The 17785-nt window shown below is 44.0% G+C and overlaps 1 protein-coding gene across 1 annotated transcript in view; it reads right to left on the bottom strand.

The window, feature by feature from the left end:
• LOC111156397 (citron rho-interacting serine/threonine kinase) overlaps positions 1-17785 on the bottom strand; it is a 219270-nt gene that overhangs the window by 117063 nt on the left and 84422 nt on the right. The window contains 9 exon segments of the mRNA XM_022517252.1: positions 1289-1463; positions 2508-2617; positions 3564-3680; positions 7963-8058; positions 11426-11551; positions 13357-13497; positions 16383-16436; positions 17179-17229; positions 17465-17635. Coding sequence (XP_022372960.1) covers positions 1289-1463; positions 2508-2617; positions 3564-3680; positions 7963-8058; positions 11426-11551; positions 13357-13497; positions 16383-16436; positions 17179-17229; positions 17465-17635 — 1041 coding nt within the window.

Here is a 17785-nt window from a genome sequence, read left to right on the forward strand (position 1 = left end):
CAGATCCCTGCTCCCCTCATCCCCCCACATCCTAGTTCATTCAAAAACGCTGAGAGAGGAAGAGGCCCAGGAATCTGCCTTTCAACAGACACACCAGATGACCCTGACAAAGGGGTCTATACCTGGACCGGTCCTGAAACACAAGAGACAATGCATCTGTTTTGGTTTCTTCCTGTCCTTTGGAGGACTGGCCTCATTTTCACACTCCAGCACAAGAACCACGGGCTAAACCAAGTTTAGCCCTCAGACCTCTGCGTGCTTCAGTCTATTCCTTTACGAGAGACCATGTGCTCTTTGAAGAATTCCGTCACAAATCCCTGACCAGTACCCCCTAGGCTGTAGGCGCTGTCTTCCCACCTAGCTGGGATGTCGCGCTTCTGGCAACCGCTCTCCCAGTCTCCTCTGTCCAGCCAGCTAACCCTGCGTGCTAGGCGACAGCCCCCAGCATCAAGGATAGGGTCTGTCTTATCGCCACCATGGAGCCAGGCTACTGCCCAGCACACCGTAGGCATTTAATGAACACTCAGTGAGTACACGTGTCTGCAACCAAACGTGCCAAATTTTCCTCCCCAAAACTTGGCTAACCTTCCCAGCTTCCTTAAGTCTCTGAAGAGAACCACCTTCCATTAAAATTGTGGTTTGTCTCAGGGCGTTTGGGTGGCTCAGTGGGTTAAGCCTCTGCCTTTGGCTAGGGTCATGATCCCAGGGTCCTGGGATCGAGCCCCGCATTGGGCTCTCTGCTCAGCGGGGAGCCTGCTTCCTCTTCTCTCTCTGCCTGCCTCTCCGGCTACTTGTGATCTCTGTCGGTCAAATAAACAAATAAAATCTTAAAAAAAAAAACTGTGATTTGTCTCTTCCTCTTCCACTAGGAGACCACTGCCACTGTCAGCAGGCCACCCGATGGACCCCAGACACTAAAGCCCGAGCATGGACTCGGGCACGTGGCCCGCGCTAAATCCGGATGAGGGAGGAATCACTCTGCCCCCCCAGTTTGACAAAGGCACCGATGTACATTATCCTCATGTGACCCTCAGAGGGAGCTTCCTCATTGCAGCCATTTGGCCAATGAGGAAACGGAAGCACGGAGAGACAGTAGGCTGCCCAAGGTCATGGTACTTGCAAGAAATAGCAGTGGAATCCTCCCCCAGATCCAGGTGGCCCGGTCTGCCCGCTTCACCACCATGCACGTTGCCTCCTGGGTATATGCTGACGGATGCCTGACACCTGGCAGGTTTCGGGGCCCCTGACCCCCAGCGAATCCTCCTGAGCAAGGGCCCCTCACTCTTACCTCCCTCAACCTTGTCTCCAGCTCCAGCAGCCGATTCTTGTCACTGTGGTCTTGGTGGCTGATTTTCTCCAGCTGCTCCTCCAGCTTTCGGTTCTGGGCCTCCAGCTTCCCTGCCTGTGTCTCCAGGTAGAACTTCTGTTGCCTGAGTTCTGAAATCATCTCTTCCTGGGCCTTCCTGGTGGGGGTGGTGGAGGAGCCAAGCAAAATCACGGTCTCATTAGAGGTGTGCACGTGCCCTCAGCGGGCCAGACAGGAACAGAGTGAGAGGAATGTCTCTGTTAGCGGGCATGGCCATTCCCAGGTGGGCTCTGTCCTGACCTGGCCTCGTGTGCCTGATCCCAGCATGGGGACCTGGGACCCATGTAGCCCTCACTGTTTAGATGCCCTCTTCTATGGGATTCAGGAAGGTCAAGGGGAATGCAAGAGACAATAACATTTCCTTCCTAAAGTAGACCACTCCCCAATTTTTTGAGTCTGTCTAGGGGCAGAAAGGGGCCTCTACAGAGTACAAGAGTGCCCCAACCGCTCACAGAGGTGGGTCCCCAGGGAAAAAAGGGCAATGAGGGGAAGGAATGCTGCTCCTTCCACTTCTCCATAGACCTTGTTCCAAGCCCCATCAGATTGCTCACAAGTATCAGAAACTGGAAATGACTCAAAGACCAAAAAGCGGCCCACTGAGTTAGTTTAAGTAAAAATGGGAATGTTTTACAAGATCTCTGAAGAGAGGTACCTAATTTGAGGAGGGGGGATTCCCAGAGATGGTAATTCTTTGGGGGAGAAGATGAAGACCCAAGCACTCCTGGAACACAGGGAGCCTTTACAAACCTCATGTCCCTGGGCCTAACTTAACAACAGCAGGACGGATGGCCCAACCAGACACACAAGATCACCTCTGGCTAATCACGGGAGGCAAGTCTGGGGAACAAGGCCCGCAGCTCTCCAAAAGCGAACTATAAATAGCCCTCATTAGAGAGAGCAAAGCACTCTGTCATCTGATGGCAATTGGAAGCATTTGAGAAAACCCAGCTCCAAAGAAAGGGCACGACAGAATGAGACCACTTAAGAGAGGGCAAAATTACACAGGTAGAACAGGGTTCTGGAACAAACTACAGAAGTAATTAAATCTGCTCCAGCTTCATCAGACAGAAGAACGAAATTTCTGCTCCCAGAGAGAAGACCGATGTGTAATCACGCACGCAGATGGCACGTGAGTACTTACATGTTCCTCTGTGTGAAAAGACTGCTGTTCGCCGCAAGTTTGTTGGCTTCTGAGAGTTCCACAATCCTCTGTTCCAGGGATCTGATCTTGGAATCCATAGCATTGATCATCTGAAACACAGGGAAGGCCTTTGAAACCTCACACACAGACGGTTTTACCAGAATGAGAGTAACAGGGGCCATGGGGCCAGGGTCAAAGGCTCCCCTTGAAATGCAGGCTGTCTGACTAGAAGTACCAGGGGAGTCAACTGCTCTGCAGCCTGAGGGTCACAGGCCTTACCGCCCAGACAGTGGCGCTCAGTTGTTTTCTCAGAGATTACACATCCCCCCGCTACCTAAGTGGCCTGCATGAAAACCACACGGAAGCACCAACTTAGGAACTGGACATTCTATGAGTAAGCAGGCCTGCGTCATGTGCATGTGGCCTGGGCCTGCCCAAGCCTCTAACTTGAATCTGCTAACTAGTGTTTCTCATCACCCGTGGGGCTCTCGTTTCACTACTGTCCTAGATTCTCTACATCAAAGTTTTCTCAACCTAATAAATTATAAGAATCGGAGAGGAAGGGGGGAGGTACTGATTAAAAATTCTAACTTCTTAGGACCCTCCCTTCGAGATTCTGAGGCTCAGAGTCCCTGTGGGGTCCAAGACCGGGGTGGATGAATGAAAACCCCAGGTGAACCTTATGAGCAGAAAGTTCCTGAAACCCGGGCCTACCCAGGTGAGAAAGGCAAGAGTGCAGAGAAAGGAGCCCCGTAAGGAAGATGTAGAGCCACTGGCCATCTTGTCAGGTGGCATTGTGAAGGGCAATGCTGATGGCAGACCAGCATGAATCCTTAAAGAAGAGCACAAAAGACAAAGTCGGCCACCCTGAGCCACCACCCCTGCTGATTTTAGGAGATGAGGAGTTGCAGAGGGCTTGCTGTAGGCAACAAACTCCACAGGATTAAACAGGAAGAATAATTCATCAGCAGGAATGGACTCTCCTTGGGTGTGTGATTCTGGGCACGTTTCACAAGCCCTCCTTGGAAAACTGGCTTTGCGATTCCTTATACCTACCGCCTTCTGCTCACTGAGAATTTTGCCCTTCTCGTGGGCCTCCTCTTCGTGTCTCTGCATCAGATTCTCCAGAGTCTCTTTATCGGCCAGGTCTTTCTTTATTTGGTTGTCCAACACCTATGAGAAACAAAAGAAGTTAGTGTCCTGAGTAGCAAAGCTGAGTGGGGAAGACTAACTGGGGGCTCTTGGGGAAAGCAAGAGAAGCAGTGAAGAGGCCAAGAACAGTCTGGGGCAAAGAGAGGGACTGGGAATCTGCTTATGAGCCAGGACAAAGGCAAGAATCAAGCATGACCTTCAAATGGCATGGAACCAGAGGACATGAACTAAGAACTTATTTTAAAATCAGCAGCCAAAAAGACTCAAGAGGTATATATCCTCAGTGGAAGTAAACTCCAGAATGAGAGAAAAAAGATCTGTCCCCAGATCTTACAACGTGCAGATGTTACCTAGGGACAACTTTCTCGTAGTCAATGCACCCGTTTTCAGAACCCTGCTCACTCTTAATCTGTACAGAATTAATCTAGATATCTCTAAGGCTGTGTACAGAGGGACAGAAAGCTGAAGACTGAGCACGTCTGTGCAACCAAGGCTGATGTTCAGAAACAGACAGGGACGAGAGGATTCGGCCCACCAATAAAGTAGGTGGAGAGTCAACAGTTTGAAAAAACAACATAAAAGAGAGAGAAAAAAAAAAAGTGCCCCTTTCTTCCTCCGTTCTTTCCTCTGATCCAGCTGGGAAACCAAAAAAAAAAAAAAAAAAAAAAAAAAAGGCACTGGAGAGAGAAACCTTCTCCCAGGGGAAGAGAAATCATGTGTTCTCGGGGTTGAGAACACCACTGCAAGCACCTACTGTTCCCAAGGGGAAAAAATAAAACAGTAATGGTGTCACCAACCACCAGCTTGATCTAATGTTCTGCGAGGCACACACAGCCCTCCCAGCTGCCAAAACAACCAGTGAGAAAGACAGACGGAGGGAGAAAAGGAAGACAACATCATAACTTGCCCAAGCCTTTGACCACAGACCTATGTTTCTCATCACAGAGAATCTACTCTGCCTTTTCTGAATGGCACCAGCTGCTTCCGATACTGGGAAGACGCTGAAAGAATTGGGGTCACAGAGGGGACTGAAATCTGCCTTTCCCACAATGTCTATTGTGAAGGGACCTTCGTGGCTCATGGGGACATGAGCTCCTAAAAGGAGCCAGTCAGCCGGGAGGGGGTTCACATGAGAGAGAAAGGAAAGAACAGATTTCAAAGAGGGCTTTAAAGCAGAACTGACTGATGAAAAAAATAGACTGAGAGTTTGTGGAGAACAAAAGGTGGAGGACAGGTCAAGGGAGGAGGGGAGAAGCTCAATGGGATAAGTGGCCTATTCTCTAGGATGTTGGGGCATGATTCTAAAATTACGAACAAGAAAAGGGCAGAATCTAGGGTATGACCATGATTATTACTAAAATGGCCTTAGGGAGGCTGGAACAGGAAGCACAAGGCAGGACAGGTTCAAAAGCAATGGTTTCATAAAGATTCCAGTAGGGAAGACGGAAGAGAACAAGGCTTTCCGTGGCATTCCCTAGGATCTATAAAACAAAGTTCTTTCCATCTAGAAGGCTGTGGAGACCACACAGTACCTGGACCAGGTACGCTCCTTTTTATGGGGTGCTAAAGCAATGAAGCACATTTTCAGGGTGACTCGTGCTCAAAATAAAACCTCAACTTTGGGCCATGATGGATACCAACAGGAGTCAGAGAGGAACACACCTGTATCAACAACGCACACACCTCCACTTTGATAGCACTCAGCTAGCAGAAGGACGAACAAGAAGAAAGATGCATGAGAGGGAAGCAAGGAACTTGAAATGAGAGAACCACTGGAGACATTTATATACCAATTTAAGATGGAACACAGCTTATGGACAGGAAAGTCCATATATTCACCCAAATTACAGAATGAATTTTATGCATGGCTATTTTCATCATGCAAGTGGACTACTGCATATATTCTTGTAACATTCTGGAAGTTGGTTTATTCTAAAGATCAAAGTTGGGAAGCCAGTAAGAATTCAAAGGATCAGTATATAAAGTTTAAAAATATACTGAGTAGGGGGTCACACTACAACACTTGGAAGTCACTTCTGCATTATTTTTCTGTTTTTGTTTTTGTTCTTTGTTTTTTGTTTTTAATGAAAAATAACCAGAAGTAACACCAGGGGTCAAAAACAAATTAAAAAAAACCCACAAAGGTCACAGGGGGGTGATGATCATAATGTTGTGTGGGCATATATATGTTTGGTTCTCTAAAAAAGGAACAGAGGATACCAAAAAAATCTATAACAGGATCATCACAAAAATTAAAACCCTCCTATTAATATTTAGGGGAAGGGGAAGACATACTTAAGATGTAATGACCAATGTCTGACTCTCAAGAACAAGAGAATTGATTAAAGGCTTGGTCCAAAGTCATAATGAAAATGTGATGGATTTTAAAAGGAAATAGATAAGTTGGCATTTTTTCTGATCACTGAATTTATTAATAATAACTGAATTGAAATAATTTTAATTATTGAAGGAATTTCAATAATTGGAATAATAACTGAATTTAGTATTTTATATAGTGGGCTAGATTATTTAGGCCAGCCTTTCTATGGAAAATGATTTAAAATGTTAGATAAAACATAGAAAACACTTTTCCCAAAATTGGCAAGACAGTAAGAAATTAGAGACAGGGGGCACCTGGGTGACTCAGTCATAAAGCGTCTGCCTTTGGCTCAGGTCATGATCCCAGCATCCTGGGATCAAGCCCCACATCAGGCTCCCTGCTTGGCCGGAAGCCTGCTTCTCCTTCTCCAGCTTCCCCTGCTTGTATTCCCTCTCTCACGGCCTCACTCTCTCTCTCTCTCTCTGTGTCAAATAAATAAAATCTTTAGAAAGAAAGAAAGAAATTAGAGACTAAAATTCTAAGTGAAAGCAGAAACCTAGAGAGTTTAGATGGGCATAAAACTGTTTTTAACTTGAGATCCTTGCTGAACCAAATAAACTTGAACTTCATTTTTAATAGCTTACAGCTTACAGGGTAAGATAGCTTACAGGGTAAGAAGAGAGAGAAGTCTAAGCCCAGGGCCACCCTCAAAGGGGACACACATTTCCATTCAAAGCCTCAAAGAATGCCCAACAATAATTTTCTAAGGAAAATGAGCAACTGACCAAGCACACAGGAAGACTGGCACCATGAAAAACAAGAAAGAGAAACAACAGAGCAGAATCAGACCTTCAGATACATCAGATACTGGAATTATCAAATAAAGAACATAAAACAACCATGCTGACGTGTTTAAAGAAGTAAGAAAAGCTTAAAAATGAATGCAGGGAATAGAAAATTATGGTCTTAAATAATCTAGTAAACTTGGGAAGGAGCCAAATAAAATGTCTAGAAACCAAAAATACACTAACTGAAATTTAAAACTCAGTGGATGAGTTTAATAGCAGATTTGACAGGTAAGAATTAGTAAAGTAGAAAATTATCCAGATCTTACCCCCAACGTGCATCGAGAGATAAAGAAATGGAAACTATGGAAAAAAAAAAATCATATGTGATGCCCATTTAAACTCTCAAAAAGGAAGAAGGAAGGAGAAGGGACAATATTTGAGATACAGTGACCAATAATTATCCAGAACTGATAAAAGATACTAATATATTTTAAAGTCCTATATATCTCAAGCAAGATAAATAATCAATCTGCATTTAGATATATCACAGTAAAATTTTGGAAAATTAAAAACTGGGCAAAATTTTAAAAGCAGCCAAACAGAAAAAGAGCAATGACTGTCAAAGAAAGAAACGGTTCGACTGACAGCTAACTTCTCATTAGAAATAATAAGCCAAAAGACAATGGAGTGACACCTTCAAAGGGTGTCCTAAAAAATAAGTGCCAACCCAGAATTTTATCCCCAGGCAGAACATCTTTCAAGAATGAGTGTGAAATAAATACACTTTTAGAACCACAGAACCGGGACCCTGTCACCAGCAGGTCTTCACTAAAGAAAGTCCTCAGGGATGTACTTTAAACCAAAGGAAAGGTTCAGGTCTGAGATTCAGAAAGGAAATTAAAGCAAAGAATGGTGAGTCTGTGGCTAACTCAAAATTATCATGGACTGAATGACAGTGGGGTGAAAAATACATTAAAAATAGAACAGAGATTAATAAGTAAAATATATATGTATGTCTTTTTGAACATCCCCCACATGGGTTAATACCTCAACACCTCCCACCATGGCCTGAGGACAGCATTTACCCCAAACAGGCCTTGGGTCTAGCAAGAAGGAGCCCAAAGTGTCCCGGAAGAGAGAGAAGCTAGGTCATGCCAGAGGGAGAATGCCAGGGAAAATCAGAAAGTGTGTTTACTTTAATTTTTTCCTCGTAGTGCTGTTCTTTCTGTTTCAGGTGCACCTCTAGGTGCTGGGCGGAGACCTGGGCCTCGCGGTGCTTCTCCTCCAGCTCCTGGACACAAAGGAACAGATGGTCAGGTGTGCAGAGGGAAAGACATAGTTCAAGTGTGTTCGACATTCACGGGAAACATGACTTTGGCACTGGCACCACAAGCAACAGGCACATGTTCCTTCATGACTAGCCCTAAGGCTCTTGGGAAGGAAACCACCACCGATCCTTGGCCCTGGGGTTTCCGGGTCCAAGAATTCAAACACATACACACACAGCTGGGGGGCTGGGATCAGAACGCTGTCAGTGTGACAGGTCAAACAAAGGCAGATCTTCATCTGTGCACAGAGAATGGACAGTCACAAGGCAACATTTGAAAGTTTAGTGCAGCACAAAGCCCCTGTCCACTGCCTTGAGCCTCAGGCCATTTTCACTGTCATAACAGCCTTAAATGAAAATAAGTAATTTCAATTTCTTTTAAATTGCAAGTTATTTTATTATGATAAAAAAATTTTGTATTTTCCTGATTAGCAACATGACTGCTCACCCTAGTTATGGAAAGAAAAGAAATGTTACAATTCAAACACTTTGAGGGTTGAATGATTTTTGTTTTAACTGACTGGTATGTGGAGAAAGTGAGTATCTGGAGATGCTCCTATGGTATCATGTTTATAGGCTACAGGGCTAATGGGAGCAAAGTAGAACATAAAATACACTGATAATAACGACCTAAATATGTATGCATATATATTAAAGATGGGAAGAGAATTTGGAGTGATATAAATAGTTCAGATTTAATATTCCCTTCGTTCTAAGATTTCTGCTTTTAAACAAAATCGTTATTCATTTGAAAATTATACCAATTCATTTGCCGATGTATTATAAACTGATCTCATAAAAGGCAGCATTCAATCTACTGAAACATTCTCTAAATGCAGATCTCTGCATCCACATTAATTCTTATGAATCTGGACCCATTAGTTAATTACTAATATCAAAAGTCGTTATCCCAAGTTTTCATCTCTTCACAGTTATGAAATTTTTTCTTGAAGTGGAAGTAATTATGAAAATTTTGAAGAATGAGGAAATTATACAGGATATGTCGGTAAAACGGGGGGAAAAATAGTTTCAGATTCACATGCACATAAAATGTTACTGATTAAGCTTTTGAAATTCTAAAGCCTACAAGCATTGACTTTGCTTCGGGGGCCAGTAAAGTGTTCAATTTTAAGACCAGGTGCACAAGATCTATTGCAGTCTAACAGATGTGATCTTGAAACGTTAAATGTAAACAGGATTTTAATTAATAAAAACATACTTTAAGGGCTTTATGTGCACTAAAGGATCTCCTGCAATGACGTCTTTCATTAAAGCAAAAGACTTTGCCATAATGAGAATGCCAATTACCTGTTTTGAAAAGGTCTTATCAGAATAGCAAATATTTTAAAGCAAATGACATTTTGGGATCTGTTTCCAAGCATCATCATCATATGGTAGTAGTAAGGACCCCCTTCTGCCCACGTCCTGGGTACTTCACAGTCTAAGCACAGGTTTCTTGAGCAAAACGCACTTTCCGATAAAAAAAAAAGGTAGTCAGGCAGGTGGCAAGATACCCTTCAAACAAAGAAATCTGTTTACTTTTTCTTTAGGTTAGAAATCGCTTGATAATCATCTTGTCTGAGTTTTGGTCCTCCTAAGAGAGCACAGGAATGGAAAGCAGAGTCTAAAAACAGGTAAAAAAAAAAAACAAAAAACTCAGATCCCTGGACCTGATGACTTGAAGACCCAATTTCTGGTCTATATGTGAATGGAAGTTAACAACACAGAATCCAAGAAGGGAGAATGCTCTACTCCTACATTTTAATTGCAAGCGAATCTTTGGAAAAGCAGATATTCTAAATCTGACTTCTTGGTGGTTTGGCATTTTTTGTTGTTGTTGTCATTTTTGTAAAACATTATCTTTTCTCTATGTATCGGATCAAACTCTTCAGTCCTGTTAGGCAAACATGGTTCTTTACTGCTACATTTCCAGCTCCTAGAACAGTGCTTGGCACATAGTAGAAGCTCATTAAATATTTGTTGAATGAATGAATGAACACATCACCATTAAACAGAGAAACACTTTGCAACCACAAGAGACTTAACCACTTCGTTTGCACCAAGCAAGGGACAGCGGTGGTGGGATCTCAGTAGGATCTAATTTTACTCACGGTAAAATTCACACACTTGACAGTCGCCAAGAGAAACTTTGATGATGGAACAAGAGAACAGAAAGGGTAGACTAACAGTCACATTTGCCTTTGTGTGCAGACATATATACAAAGACTGTGTTAAAGCAAAACAATTCAACCAATTTCTCTTTCACCTGTTTACTCAAGAGCATCCATATCTTCGTGAATATATGCAAACACAGGTAAAGTTTTGAAGGGTTTGGGTTTTTTTGCGGGTTTTTTTTTTGTTTGTTTTGTTTTTTGGTATTAAGGATAGGTCTATAAGTTGGCCATTCTTGAGTTCATATAGTCGCAGGTGACCCACTTCCCAGAAGTGATAGAGAGAGACACAGAGAGAGATGCACCGGCCTGCGCACCACCTTGCCTCCTTATGGTGGAAAGGAACAATCGACCACTCCAGGGTCTCTCCTAGGGGCAGGGAGAAGGGGGCTATGAAAAGATTCCATGTCATCGCTAAGACTCCCACACGTGGCACACATTCCTGGCTTTGGGACTGAGATCCAAGGACAGTCCTTTAAAAGTTCACCTGCCTAGGACAAAAACCTCACCACATCCGCAAGTAGCACCCAAGTCGGGCTTCCTTGATGAAGTTAATTTGGTCACCAGAGCCGAAAACAGAATCATGAGGCTTTACAAACCTAAAAAAAGACTTGCTACATCTAAGGAAATTAAGGGGGGAAAATAATACTAATAACCAACTGTAGCAGAGAGAGTGAGTGGGTGAACGCAGATCTATGACAAATACTACTCTGAGAAAAACAGCCCTGCGTGACTAATTTCTGTCTTCTCCAAAAGCAAAAATCTGGGTTTGGGTTTTAAAGGTCTAAAGCCCCACCATTTTGCAAATTGCCATCGCAAAGTTAACAGCCATACAAAACTCTGCCGATAGAAGTACATCAATGCTCCTGTAAATATGTATTGGAAATGACAGAGGATGCACGTTCATGTTTTAAAATGTCAGGCAGTAGCAAACAGAGCGGAAAAGTAATATTTACGGATCTGTTACCGGTGCCGAGACGTCCAACATTTGGTTACTCGTGCTATCCTAGCATGGGGCCGACAATGAAGCCGCTTCTCTCCATTCACCTACTTGGTGATACCTCCCCTGGGTGACGGCGTTCCGTTCCTCTTTTCACCCCCTTCCCTCTGTGACCTCTAACCTGTTGTCTTTTAACTTTTCAGCTTTTGTTCCTGCTCACCAGAATTTTATCAGCCATCTGCTGGATCTGTTGGGATTTTGTCTGGATGTCATCCTTCAGTCTGTTTTCTCTACGCTCCATGGTCTCTAGCCTCTTTACCTTGTTCTCCAGAGAATGGCGGCGTTCCTGTAGATCATGAATCAATCAGAGAGTTTTAATGGAGTAACCGCTATGGGCACAGCGCCTGCACCGAGGGAGAGCGCCCTCGAGAAGCATACGCGCAAGGCAGGAAAAGAAGTCTTGGGTGCCTGAAGCAACGGTGAGGAAAAGAAGATTCTAGAATCCAAGAACTTGGTTGTGTTGGGTTACAAGAGTGCATTCATTCATTCAAATATTTACCAAGCACCTACTATCTGCAAAGTATCACACTAGGCATCACAGAAAATACGGAGAGGGAGCCGACAGAATTCCTGCCCTTGGGAAAGATAAGACAAACACAAAGAAACATAATAGAGGTTAAGATGGGGAAGGGCCATACAGAAAATCGGGTTCAGAGGGCGGTGGGAGGTTGCAGGCGGGAAAAAGGCCTTTTCGCCAAACGAGCCAAAGGGAGAAGTCACAGAGATGTGAGCTTTGCAGGGTGCTGGGATACCCAGGCTGGACTGGGGAGGGCAGGAGGGGAGGGTGGAAGGCCCTTCAGACAAAGCCAGATGCATTTGCACAAATATGGAGGAGGTAGGGAGCTGGTGAGACCGCAGGAGAACCCTCCAGCAGCTAGAGCGTAAGATGAGTTAGGGGACAGAGGAGAGAAGGTAAAAGGGAGCACTAGTGGGTCGAATGGCACCAAGTTTCACGTACCAAGTTCAGGGGTGCACACAGGACACAGGGAAGCTCTGAAAGCTCTGGGATGGTGCAGGGGGGTCTGATGAGTCTCCGGTTAAGGCCAGTGAGTCTTATGTCAAATGAGCCAGTGGGGAGGAAGGGAAGATGGAAAGTAGAGGGCCCCCAAATGACTAAGTGTGCTCAGCTAAGGGAAGGAAGGCCTGGACAGTGAGGAAGCCCACAGAAATGGCAAGTAGGGGTGAATGGGGGAGAGAGTGTGGCTGGATTTATAGGACCGAATGGCAGGGAGCAAGGAGGAAAAGACGATGTCAAGGTTTCAAGCCTGGGGTGACCAGATGAGTGACAGTGGTCCTGACTGGCATGGGGAGATTAAGAAGGGAGCCCCACTCATGGGGGAAGATACTGAGTTCACTCTAGATTTGATGCACCCGCCAGCACCAGGGCAGGGGAAGGCAGAGGGCCCGGCAATGTTGGGGGGGCAGGGGGAGGGTTAAATCAACTACAATCTGTTCTCTGTGACAATCACCAAAGCGGTGAGGGAGGTGGAGGGGAGTTGGGGAGAAGTGTTACTTTTTATTCTCTGTTCTTCAGTACTGTTCAAGTTTTCTACAACAAGAAGACACTCATGTGTTTCTTGTATAATTATATCAAATATTTCAGCAACAACAACAACAACAACAACAACAAAGAATTGGAGGGAGAGAAGAGGCCCAAAACATGGGCCCTGGGGGGGGCCATCGCCACACAGGTAACATCTGAAGCCTTGAAAGGTAACGTTATTAAGTCTGTGGGGAAGAGGCAAGGAAAAACAGGGGTGCGGAGGGAAGAGAAAGAGAAACTGAGGGCGAGCGTTACAGTTCACGGACTGAAACGTGAATCCCCCCCAGGTTCGTGAGGCCAGAGGAAAAGGAAAAGAAAGGCAGTGTTCTTATCAGGACATCTTTCTACTTGAAGCTGCTGTGACCAGTCTTTTCTTCCCCTTTGGGGAAAAACGCTGCCAAGCCTCTCAGGTTCCAAAGGGATTGGCAGAAGGGAAAGCGGTTCCACAGCGTCGTCTTCTCGGCACGGCCCAAAGCTGGTCGGCTGCTCACGGGCGGCCACGCCGGGACCCAGACTCAGTCCAGCACAGGCTGAGGACCCCTGCTCACCTCGGCCTCCACCAGCTTCTTTTTTATGCCTTCGGAGGAGTCCTCCCGGTTCTGCAGCTTCTCCAGCTCACGTTCGGCCCGCTCCTTGGCCTGGCGGATATTCTGCAGCAGCTCCGTGGCCTCTGTGCTGGCTTTCACAGCCTACCCGGGGCGAAGGAACAGGAGAAAGACGGCCAAAGTCATTCACATAAGAAGATGCTGGCGATCTCCTCAATGGGAAAAGTCAGGCAATACTGAGTGTATATGTACCAGATTGATTTTCAAAACCCATTCACATTCACTTTATTCTGCATTTTCTCTCCACTAAAGTGCATATATATATGCATATATGTATATATATACACACATATACTATATATTATAATATGTATATTATATATAATGCATTCTAAATTCAGTGATGTTTATATATAATATTTATATATGTTATATATAATGCATTCTATATATTCTATATAATGCATATATGTTATATATAATGCATTCTAAATTCAGTGATGTTTATATATATATAAAATTTATATATATATTCTAAATTCAGTGATGTTTATATATATTATATTTAGAATTTAGAATGCATTATATATAATAATTTAGAATGCATTATATAATACATATTGTAATAATATAATAAATATTATATATATATATATAAACATCACTGAATTTGGAATGCATTGTACAGTTAAAATGGACAGCAATTTTTCCTTCTTGGGGTGTGCAGATAGAGTGTGTCTGATAATCATTAGTATCTTCGATTTAATGCAACGTAGTAAATGCAAACAGAAAGGCCTAGCAGGACTTTTCTACCCAGGTGTGAATGTATTTACCCTGAGAGCATTAAGTTTCTCCTTATTTAGGGGTGCCTGGGTGGCTCAGTGGGTTAAAGCCTTTGCCTTCGGCTCGGGTCATGATCCCAGGGTCCTGGGATCAAGCCCTGCATTGGGCTCTTGGCTCAGCAGGGAGCCTGCTTCCTCCTCTCTCTCTGCCTGCCTCTCTGCCTACTTGTGATCTCTGTCAAATAAATAAAATTTTTTTTAAAAGTTTCTCCTTATTTAATTATCTCATTTGCTAACTTTCCTACGGGGGATCTGTACTAATTTTATTAAAAAACAGGATAAAAACTGTAAGCTTTTCTTCAACCTATCAAAGTCTATAACAACCACAGAGTTCACTGGTAATTCACAAATCTCTGCTTAAAAAGAAAACAAAAAAAAAAGCTACACCTTTTGAAGTTAATTTTCGTTTGGATCCTAATGACACTGCAGCTCTTACAGCATCATAGCAAAGCTCTGAGAGTAAGAAACCAACAGTCTCACGCTTACTGGCTTTGAATTATAATTTTAAAAGGTCAAACTTGAAGAAAACTTCATCTTTGAGACTAGCACTGTCCAACACGGGAGCCACTGGCCCCAGGGAGCACTTGCAATGTGACTGGAAAATTCATCTTTAATGTAACTTATGTTTGATTCCTTTAAAAACTGAAACAGTGTAAATGTTTTAATATCGGATATATGCTGCAATGGTATTTTGGCTCTATCGGATTAAATAAACTGTATTATTCAAATAAATTCACCTGTTTCTTTCTGCCTGTTTAAGGTGGCTACTAGAAGACTTAAAATTACACCAGTAGCTGACACTCGTGGCTTGCATCATACTTCTGATGGAGAACACAGTTCTAGATAGAAACGGGAATCCCCATACAAACATCTAGCTGAAAGAGGGCCATGAAGGCTTTCATCGGCCATCTCCAGGACAGGTGAGAAGGAGGCGGATGAATGGATGACAATCAAAATGTGGTCTATCCACACAACGGAATATCACACAGTCTCTAAAGAGAAGGAAACCCTGCCCCACGGTACAATGTGGAGGAACCTCTAGGACATGATGCGAAACGAAATGAGCCAGTCACGGAAGACCTAATGCTCTATGACACTACTCCTCAGAAGGCTCTAGAGCTGCCCAAATCACAGAAAAAGAACGCAGAACGGTGGTTGACCAAGGGCTAGGGGGAGGGAGGAAGGAGAATCAGCAGGTCAAGAGTTTCAGCTTTGCCAGATGAAAAGGTTCTAGAGATCCACTGCGCAGCAACGTGAATACACTTAACACGACCAAACTCTATACTTAAAATGGTTAAAATGGCCTGGGTGCCTTGGTGGCTCAGTTGGTTAAGCATCCGACTCTTGGTTTCAGCTCAGATCATAACCTCATGGGTCGTGAGATCGAGCCCCGAGTCAGGATCCATGCTCAGCAGGAGTCTGCTTAAAGATTCTCTTCCTCTGCCCCTCCCCCAACTTGCTCGCACAGCACAGATGCACGCGCTCTTTCTCAAATAAATAGATAAATCTTTTTTTAAAAAATGGTTAGGATAGTAAGTTTAATGTTGTGTGTTTTTCACCACAACTTTAAAACAACAACAACAACAACAACAACAACAAAGAGTAAGTAAGAAGAGGCTCTATTAAACCAGGCTAGGAAACACAGGGCCATCTTTGCTGGGACAGGCATATGTGGGCCATGCATTAGCATTTCCAGCATTCAGCCAATGGGAGGGTCATTAGCCCCAACTATACAAGATGCCTTAAAACAAACCCGCCCCCTCCCCCACCTGGAGATGACTCCCCCCGGCTCCCCCAGTCTTCGGGTGGGCAGTTTCTCACTGAAAGCCGTCTGGGCCATGAACAACACCTGCTTCTCTTACAAATGTGCAAAACAGGGAGCCTGGCCCCCTGAAGGGAGAGAAGCTGGCCTCTTGGCCTCATGGGTTCTGTCATAGTATAATTAGAACTTTTACTTGAGAGTCTCACGCAGCTTGGGTTTTTAAAAATAAACACAGCTGACATGTGTCAAAAGGAAAAACTATATTCAGAACTCTGATATTTTCAGGTAATAGCTCACTCCCCCTTCATTTTCCTCGGTGCTGGCTGACTAATTCTGTCTTTTTCATCTTTTGGGCTCCAGGACAAGGCAAAGAAAAGTATTTGGAAATGAGGGGTAAGTTCCCAAAAAAATCACCTCAGGCTTACCTTTTCCAGCTTCTCTTGGAGCTCCTGAATTTTGAGCTGTTGCTCAGCATTGATCTATAATTAAAATTCCGGGAAATAAAGCAAAAGGTAAGGTGGCATGAATGGCTGGCTACATTTAGTGCAGGGCTATTGTCTGAAGGTTTCTGTGGGGTCTTTCTGTTCTGTTTTCCAGCCCCCACTAATGGAGAGAAAGAATAGAGACCTATCAGAGAAGTCTTTGAATGTCCCCATGAAAACCTCCACACTACTCTACTAGAACCAGCAATACACAAATGGCAAGAGAATCAAAGTTGCCCAGTGCCTTAAGATTACAGAAATTTTCACCTATGTTTTATTAGGTGTCTCGGTTTGTATGTTACTGTGATCAGACATGATAAAAAATGAGGTATCTTTCATCCCTTTTATAACAACAGTTAAAGCTAAATGTGGTTGCCCAGAGATTGACAGTCAAAATAAACCTGCTAGAGAGTTCTCTATCCATTGCAAGAGTATTGTTAACCAATGTCTGGCAGTAAAGAGTAACATTTAAAAGATTATCAGGCCTCTGCGTGGCTCAGTCAGTTGAGTGTCCTACTCTTGATTTCAGCTGGTGATCGGTTCTGAGATGGAGCCCTGCGCTGGTCTCCACACTCAGCCCGAGTCTGCCTGTCCCTCTCCCTCTGCTCCTCTGCCCCAGCCCACCCCCATTCCCACATGTGTGAGCTCTCTCTCTCAAATAAATAAATAAAATCTTAAAAAAAAAAAAAAAGTTTACAGATTGTCTACCAAATATAGCAGGACCAGTAATGGAAAATACCTTCTCCAGTTTGGAATAATCCCCCACTTCAGGCTTCCCTTGATCCTTAGCCTGTAATTTAAGAGATAAAACATATTTTCTTGATCTCTATGGCCAAATGATGATGACGATGATGATGATGATAACTACGTTATCTTCTATAAAAAAAAAAAAAGACCAGGAACTTTGCAGAGTACTCCCTTATTCCCCAAACATACACTCGTTAAGCTAGTATTCCCTTGATTCTTACTAAGATCAGCCGGGAGTTCTACCCCAAAAACAGCCTTCTGAGAGGCGGCTTGGCTACCTTCATTAGTTTATGCTGACATTCTGTTGCTTTCCGCTTGAACTCTTCAGCAGCGAGCCGAGACTCTCTCAACTCCGATTCATAGAGATCACTCCGTCTCCTTGCCGAAACAAGGTCCTCTTCCAACTGATTCATCATCAACCTCATTTCTTCCACTTGAGCCTGGTACTCCTAAAGAGCAGGCAAGGGAAGAAAGGCAAACTTTAGAACTCCTAAAAAAAAAAAAAGGCAAGCAGTGAAGACAGAAGACCATGGACCATGGGAAGGAAGACGCACGTTGAAGACAGATTGGCAGGGCGTGGTCCTAAAGAAGAGATGGAT

The sequence above is a fragment of the Enhydra lutris genome, unplaced genomic scaffold, assembly GCF_002288905.1.
Source record: "Enhydra lutris kenyoni isolate GAN:26980312 unplaced genomic scaffold, ASM228890v2 scaffoldscaffold46, whole genome shotgun sequence".
Taxonomy (NCBI): Eukaryota; Metazoa; Chordata; class Mammalia; order Carnivora; family Mustelidae; genus Enhydra; species Enhydra lutris.